Below are 7,805 nucleotides of genomic sequence, written 5' to 3' on the forward strand. Positions count from 1 at the left end.
CCAAATCAATTATCTCAGTGCTCTCCATTGGATTCTGGCTCACGAGTGAAATGAAGACCGGGAGCGTTTTCTCGGTTCTAAGGACACTGCTTTGGCAATGTATGGGGCGCTCGAGGATCTTGCTTTTGAACGGCTTTTCAAGGTTTTCGAAGTCCACCTCGATATCTCGCTGCCATTCTGCCATGAGTAGATTGTAATTGGCGCCATGTACCACCTCAGGATTTCTAAGCGACGGCCGGGCTGGCCCTACTTGAAAGTGGAAGCTGGACAAATCGACGTTCAAGCCACATCCCACAAATTTCGTGAACGCCTCTTTCAATGTCCATAGTTGGTTAAAAAACACGTACCGCTGAGAAACGTCCTCGATCGCCCCGAGCTGCCTCAACTCTACCGGAGCGAAAATCCCGGCGAACTGCTCAACAAACTCGGTCTCGGAAATGCTGCTTTGCGTCTCATGCGAGAGGTCAACCCCAACTGGAGTCGACCCATTGAACTCGCACAACGATAGCCATGATGTCGTTGGAGCTAGACGAATTGTACTCGATGCACAGGCCGTTCTTCACATCCAATCTTGGTTTGCCGTACTCGTTCACGCCAAGGGGCAAGTCTTCAAAGGGCCGAAAAACATCGGCACTACCCCCAGAATACAACGCGTAGTTGAGAACCACCTGAGCGAATAACCCTAGCAAGAGGGCCTTGACCGGATCGTGTCTGGCATTGCGAATCTTGAGTTGTTGTTCTAAAGACAATTTACGGAGACAGAGTTCGAAATTGAAGTCGTCACTAAGAAGCTCTCGGAGCCTCTTGCTGGCCAGCGATGCGGTGAAGACCACAAAAGTCGCGCCTTCTTCTGTGATAGCGAGCCGCGGCCAGTTTCCTACCATGATGGAGTTCGACACTGTAGTGTCTTTTTTTTCGTCACACGGTCAGTGTCAAGTTTGGCATGCGCAGTAGTCGTAGATGCCCCCAGACTTCAACAATACGTGCTCGAGACTGGTATTTTGTGAAAAACACACACACACACACACACACAAGTGTCAACAAAAAAAATCAGAGACAAACAAAGCCGAGAAGCAAACTGCTTTTTTCAAAAGATAGAAAAAGGTCTCCCAAGAGGCTGCTTCTGAGGTTAGCGGGAAATACCGAAATTGATCTCGCGGGGAACCCGAAATTGATCTCGCCTACCTGCAAAGTGACTATAATTAATTGTTTTATGGTCTAGTCTTATGCGCGTGTTGGTGGATGGACAGCCTACTCTTCTTTCCCATAAACATTGTAGAGCTTCAAGGATGCCTTCGCATCATACGGGTTCTTTCTTGCTTCCTCGAGTGTATCCGTGAGTGCCCTTTTCAAGTTCGCGAGGCCCTCTTCCGAAACCTGATGATGGATCGTCAATCTGCTCCCGTAAGCCTTGACGTTGTATTTAGCACACGCCTGTGTGAAGAAGTCATTATTGATTTTGCTGGCGGCAATGTCGATAAACACAAAATTCGTGTGCACGGGGTGCTCAAGGACAGCACCAAGACTTTCGCAAAACTCGCCGAGTTCCTTCGCCACATCGTGTGTTTTCTTCAATTTGGGAAAATTTTCGTCAATAGCAACTATGGCCATCAGCGCAAGCAAGCCTGCTTGTCTGATACCACCGCCGTTCTGTTTCCGGAAGTGATTGGCCTTGGACACAAATTTTTTAGTTCCCACCAAGACTGACCCCACAGGAGCGCCAAGGGTCTTCGATAAACAAAGAGAGACCGAGTCAAAGTATGAGCAGTACTCGGCAATGGAGATTCCAGTGGCAGCAGACGCATTCCACAAGCGGGCCCCGTCCAAGTGAAGGCGCACGTTGTTATCTTTGCAAAATGCGGAGATTTTCTTGATTTCGTCGAGCGGGAACAACATGCCATGCAATGTGTTTTCTAAACTAATCACTTTCGTGGGACAGCCGTGGATCTCGCCGTCGTCGGGGACATAGTTGGGGAGAATGTCGTCCTCGAGAGTCAAGTACACTCCGTTCTTGGGCACGATAGAATGCACCATGGCTTGCGACAACGTAGGAAGTCCGCCAGCTTCGTGCACGTAGACGTGGGCACGGTGGTCGCAGAGCACGGCATGGGGCGGCTGCAATAAGTGTGTTCTAAGCCCGATCTGGTTCAGCAACGTGCCAGAAACACAGAAAAGACCGACTTCTTTCCCCGCGAGCTCCGCCACCTTCATTTCCAATTCCCGAGTGGTGCTGTCTTCATTGTAGACAGAGTCGCCAAGCGTCGTTGTGGCCAAAGCGGACACCATAGACGCAGTGGGGGTGGTGAACGTATCGCTTCTGAACTCGTTGGCTGCAGGAGACTCTGTAAATACAGAGAGGTCGAGCGACATTTTGGCGAAGAATCAGTATGGGTCCTCTTTTTGCTTTTGGGCTGGGAGGCTGTTTTTGCTGGACAACTGAGCGGAATGAGTGTTTCGCGATGAAGATGGGGCTGGCTGACTACCAGTTGATCTGACGGAATTTCGACGAGTTCGCGAAATCGCCGACGAGCGCTCAAATCAGATAGTGGGGCTCACCCCACGATTCTTCTAAAAAAGCCTTGGTACTTTGGTATCCATAGTTTCTTGAGCTGAGCCGCTGCGATTTCTTTAAATTCTCATTTGTGATTTGTTTGTGGGGTCTGACCCAGCACTTCTATTATTTGGGATATTCTTGGATGGTCACCCCCGCATCGCGGAAAAAGAGCCGGAACAGAATCCATAGATTAGCCGCTGTTTGCCGACCAAAGTTATACCCCTCTTTCGTGGAAACAATAGTCTGACACCAAATACCCCGATTCATTACCAATAATAGAAATAGTGCATAAAGCTTAAGCAATTGATCAGCACAGGGCCTGCAAAGTCACGACTGTCAAAATACTAGCGGGCGATAAGCCCCATGTGCGTGGGGTGGATATTATGACAAGCCAGGCTGCAAAATCCAGCATTCACAAACCCACAGACACTCATTCTGCAAGATTAAACAGAGCTTGAACAAAAGATTTGCCTCCCTGACCAATCAGCGCAATTTGAGAAACTTGAGGATTCTCGAGCTAACCCAACACAAGTCGAGGTGTTTGTATCTAAACGTATCCTCAATTAGGGGCGAAATCGCGTGAAGGCAAATAGCCGCCACGGGGCGGCTCGAAAAGATCCGCCATGTACCGCTACCACCTTCCGAATTCGGACACCACACCCAGATCGCGCGCGCCATGAACTGTGATGTGCCTGGGGTTCAAATAGCTGGAGAAACCCTGGAGAACAGACTTAGAAGTAGGCAATTGTCTATTTTTTTTGTACAAATATTTCAAACTCTTAAGCCTCCACTTTCATGTCCCTCCCATTGGAATACCAAGTCACTTTGCCCAACGGCAGAACCTTCACGCAGCCTGCTGGTTTGTTCGTTAACAATGAATTTGTCAAGTCGAAATCAGGTAAAACCATTGAGTCGATCAACCCATCCACTGGGGAAGTGAACGGTTCTGTGTACGCAGCAGACGAAGAAGACGTGGATGAAATTGTGGCTGTTGCTCGCAAAGCCTTCAAATCGTGGAAAAAGACGTCTGGTGTTGAGAGGGCTGATCTCTTGTTCAAATTGGTGGACATCATGAAGCAAGAGCTAGAGCTTCTCACAGACATTGAGGCCTGGGACTCCGGCAAAACTAGGCATCTCAATGCTTTGTATGATGTGGAAGAAGTCATCGCCGTGTTCAAATATTATGCGGGATGGGCCGACAAGGTGCATGGCAGAGTCATTGCACAGAATCCCAAGAAATTGGCATACACTTTGCATGAGCCTTATGGCGTATGTGCCCAGATCATTCCTTGGAACTACCCATTGCTCATGGCCGCATGGAAGTTGGCTCCCGCATTGGCCGCTGGTAATGTGGTTATTTTGAAGTCCTCCGAGGTCACGCCTTTGTCGATTTTGTACTTTGCAACGTTGTTCAAGAAAGCAGGCTTTCCCCCAGGCGTCGTCAACATCATCTCGGGGCTCGGTACCACGGCCGGCAAGGCCTTGGCCTCCCATTTAGACGTGAACAAGGTGGCGTTTACGGGCTCCACAGCCACAGGCCGTGTGGTGCAGAAACTTGCCACGGCAAATTTGAAAGCCGTCACTTTGGAGTGTGGAGGCAAATCGCCTCTTTTAGTAAGAGCCGACGCGGATCTCGAGCAGGCTGTGAAGTGGGCTGCCATCGGCATCATGAGCAACCAGGGCCAGATTTGTACGTCCACCTCAAGAATCTATGTACACGAGTCGATCTACGAAAAATTCTTGACAGAATTTTCCAAACATGTGACGGATGAGTACAAGCAGGGTGACATGTTCGTGGAGGATGCTGTTGTGGGGCCTCAGGTCTCGAAGGGCCACTTCGAAAAGATCTTGAGCTACCTCGATATCGGCAAGAAGGAAGGTGCCCGGGTTGTTTTGGGAGGCGAGGCAAACACCGAAGGCGAGCTTGCCAAAGGATATTACGTGAAGCCAACTGTGTTTGCTGATGTGCAGCCCCACTTCCGCATTGTGAAGGAGGAGATTTTCGGTCCTGTTGTGGTGGTGGGCAAATTCTCTACCGATGAAGAGGCCATCGAGTTGGCCAATGCAACTGAGTATGGTTTGGGAGCGTCCATTTTCACCCAGGACATCACCGTTGCCCACAACATGGCTGCCGACATTGAGTCTGGTCAAATTTGGATCAACTCTTCAAACGACTCGGACGTACACATTCCATTCGGCGGTGTCAAAATGTCGGGAGTTGGTCGTGAGTTAGGTGAGTATGGGTTGGAGATGTACACTGAGGCTAAGGCGGTACATGTTAACTTGGGCACGAAGTTGTGAGGATCGTTGCAGGGTGTTTTCGAGAATTCTATATTACTTGTCGCCAATAAGCATGTTAGTATTTGTGCGAGATGCTAATAACCAAGTCTGTTACTTTCTGGGGTTGAGAGAAGCTTGCTGCATGAATTTTTTACGTATAAAATTTGCCACTTGCGTGGAAAACCGCATCGCCGGCCCATCTTGTGCGGACCGATTCAATGTTGAATTGTTGCAAAAGTCACGAGTCAGCAAGGCCCGAAAGATTTGTTCAAGTTTGTTAAGTCTTTGCGTAAAGCCCATGCAATCGGCAAAAACATATGGAAGCCAATCCGAATGTAGAATGCCATTTTGACAACAATTGCGAGCCCGAGACGATCCAATCTTCATTTGAAGTATCCAGCACACCTCGGTTACATAACTACATGCAAGAACAACATCGCTACCCGACTGAAGCTGTTTTGATGACGGAAAGCCAAGCATAGTGGTATAAATGCGCAATAAACAGCCTGGAAGAATTTAGTACACGGCTCGTGGACCTCTGTGTGTTTGTGGATATTTGCTTAATCATTGAGCGTTGCATAAAATGTGGGACTTTCTTTCATCTATCTTCAAAGGCCATGATTTTGAGCTTCACTTCTTGAAGGATTCTATATGGAAATACCTTCGCGGCACGGTCGCACATACTTGTTCACCCAGCGAGATCATTGCGAAGATACCATCTCTTCTGTCTCCTGCAATGGCATGCTTTTGTTTTTATCGCAGCTATGATTCCTCAAGGTCAGAAATTCCTAGATGCTGTAAATGAAGTTTTACTGGCTGGAGCTCGGGAAGCCCAGTGTCGTGTTCCGCCAGTCTTTGGGGACCATATTTTGTTTGAGGGGCTCAGATAGACTTTAATTCCCAAAGAGAATCGCGCTTTTGATTATGCCACAGCAGTCGAAAGCTTGCGTTGTGATACCTGGACTTGCTGGAGATATGGTTTGTTCTGGCCACTGTCGTGTGAAGCCCACCGGCGAAAAAACACTTTTTACTAGCACAGTTCTTGTTCCTTTCCACTCTTCTTCCCATCTAAAAACACCTGGAGATCTTGCTGACAGCTTTTTCTGGGCTTCGGTTTGCATTGTGTATGGTAAAGAGCCTGTTCCATCAAACACCCGGTGGAGGAAATAAAAGAACGGAATTTTGCACCCATTGTTTTCGCTCGTTCCAAAGATAAGTGAGGCAGGCGTAGCTCCATGTACACGAGAAATCTACAGCCCGAAAACCCCGGGCGGGTCAGCCGTATAATTGGAGAGGCACATCTATATATACGGCCATAGACTCTTGGCTACTCGCGTGCTAGATCCACCTTGCAATTGATCGCGAGGCGAAGGAACTCGCGCGATCTGGAGCAAAAAGTGAACTGCAAATTAAACACTAATTTGCCAGCGCCGCGAACTTCGCAAGCCGGCTCCATTCAAATGCAAAGGAGTCTATTAGGCTTTCTTCAGCTCTAGGATAAAAATCTTGTTCTGTACCGTGCAGGTGCTCATTCTTGAACCATGAAAACGCCCTAGCACCACAGCCATTGTAAAAGGGACAATACACAAGCAATGGACCGGCGGGGAAATAAACTTTCTTTAGTACCAAAAACGGGGGAGACTCACAGCAACCACCAACCATATACCCTCGAAAGAACTGAGATACCGAGGAGTATCGGAATCTACTATGTCGGGCCTTCCTTGCATGTGGATTTTGGTGGCAAATTCAAGAGGGTTAAATTTTAAAAGCGATCCGGGGGTGGATTTTCAATTTCTTCGTAAGCGCCGAGACATTCCCGTGTTCTGCAAATGGTAACAGGGCGTGAAAAAATGGAGTAAACAGGAATTGAGAAAAAAGAAAATACTGGGAGACAGAGCAAGAAAATCGAGCTGACCTCGCCAGGAATGTCACCAGAAGACATTCATTGGTGACGACAGCTCCATGGCCCAACAATCATTTGGCCCCTGATGACAAATTAGACAGCTGGGCCGTGAAGCCGCGCACAGACATGGCACGAGGAGGGACACCCGTGCACCAATGATTTTCTAGCAGTGCCAGTGCGCCGGGGCCGGGCCAGGGGCGCGGCGGGGAACATGCCCAGTGACGGGGTCGTTGATAATTAGAGTTTGACTTTATCCAGCACCTGCAATCCTTCAGTTGGCGGTCCTGGTATCTGGACTTCCTGTTGCCTGATTTAAACTGCTGAGTTTTGAAGCAGGGTGTTTTTGCATCTTCAGCATACTTTTTCACTCCGACTGGGGCCTCAAATCAGAGTTTCTTGCAGACCCTGTTTTTTGCATCCAGGCTTCGCTTCGCCAAAGTCGAACGCTCCTGGCCCAGATGGCTTTTCTCGGCCCCGTCATGTGCCGCGCACTCGCCGCAGCCGTCCTCGTCTATCTGCCCCGTCGGCCCCATTGTCCTAGTTAGTGCCGCGCTGACCCTCAGGCCCGCGCCAGCCCTGCGCGCCGGCCCCGTTGGCAGCGCGCATCTCGTGATACTGCTCCACCTGCCCGAAACCACCGTCAAACTGCCGCCGACTAGACCAGCACATTCCACCCAGCACACTCCACTCAGAACATTCCACCCAGCACATACCATCACCTGCTTGGCACCGCCCTCACCACACCCAGCACACCGCCATCCACTGCGCTCACGGATGCACCCAACGCCCGAGTGCCTGGCTCCCCCATCATGAACAACCACTCTGAACACGAGCAAAGGGCGCCGCGCGAGGCGTTCCTCACCTATCTCCACGAATACCTCGTCCAAAACGGGTGCACGCACACAGCACAGGCCTTGGCCAAGGAAGCCCGTGTGCGCCCGCTGGAGCACGCGCCAGACTCGTTCTTCTACGACTGGTGGTGCCTCTTGATGAACATGCACCAGGGCCTGGCCATGCCGCCGCCGAGCCACGGCGCCCCGTGGGCACCCACATCCGCGCCGCCGACTG

General features: G+C 50.1%; 4 protein-coding genes across 4 annotated transcripts in view; 2 read left to right on the forward strand and 2 right to left on the reverse strand.

Annotated features, from left to right (window-relative positions):
- The window catches only part of LYS5 (holo-[acyl-carrier-protein] synthase), a gene marked incomplete at its 3' end in the record, with an annotated part of 2,256 nt that extends 1,020 nt beyond the window's left edge, over nt 1-1,236 (reverse strand). Inside the window, exon 1 of the mRNA XM_018855255.1 lies at nt 564-1,236. Within this exon, the coding sequence (XP_018709353.1) occupies nt 564-884 (321 nt within the window). The 5' untranslated portion in view covers nt 885-1,236. The remainder of the gene's footprint in view (nt 1-563) is intronic.
- Nucleotides 1,237-1,251: 15 nt separating this feature from the next.
- On the reverse strand, nt 1,252-2,370 carry METBIDRAFT_47912 (threonine aldolase; the record flags this gene model as incomplete). Its single annotated transcript, XM_018858237.1, has 1 exon — nt 1,252-2,370. The coding sequence occupies one exon, from the start codon at nt 2,368-2,370 to the stop codon at nt 1,252-1,254; it is 1,119 nt and encodes a 372-aa protein (XP_018709354.1).
- A 979-nt stretch (nt 2,371-3,349) lies between these two features.
- METBIDRAFT_13877 (uncharacterized protein) lies at nt 3,350-4,855 on the forward strand (the record flags this gene model as incomplete). Its single annotated transcript, XM_018854440.1, has 1 exon — nt 3,350-4,855. The coding sequence occupies one exon, from the start codon at nt 3,350-3,352 to the stop codon at nt 4,853-4,855; it is 1,506 nt and encodes a 501-aa protein (XP_018709355.1).
- Nucleotides 4,856-7,195: 2,340 nt separating this feature from the next.
- METBIDRAFT_13878 (uncharacterized protein) overlaps nt 7,196-7,805 on the forward strand; it is a gene marked incomplete at both ends in the record, with an annotated part of 3,097 nt that continues 2,487 nt past the window's right edge. Inside the window, 2 exons of the mRNA XM_018854441.1 lie at nt 7,196-7,277; nt 7,416-7,776. Of these exons, the coding sequence (XP_018709356.1) occupies nt 7,196-7,277; nt 7,416-7,776 (443 nt within the window). The remainder of the gene's footprint in view (nt 7,278-7,415; nt 7,777-7,805) is intronic.

This window comes from Metschnikowia bicuspidata, assembly GCF_001664035.1.
Source record: "Metschnikowia bicuspidata var. bicuspidata NRRL YB-4993 chromosome Unknown METBIscaffold_9, whole genome shotgun sequence".
In the NCBI taxonomy this organism is placed as follows: domain Eukaryota; kingdom Fungi; phylum Ascomycota; class Pichiomycetes; order Serinales; family Metschnikowiaceae; genus Metschnikowia; species Metschnikowia bicuspidata.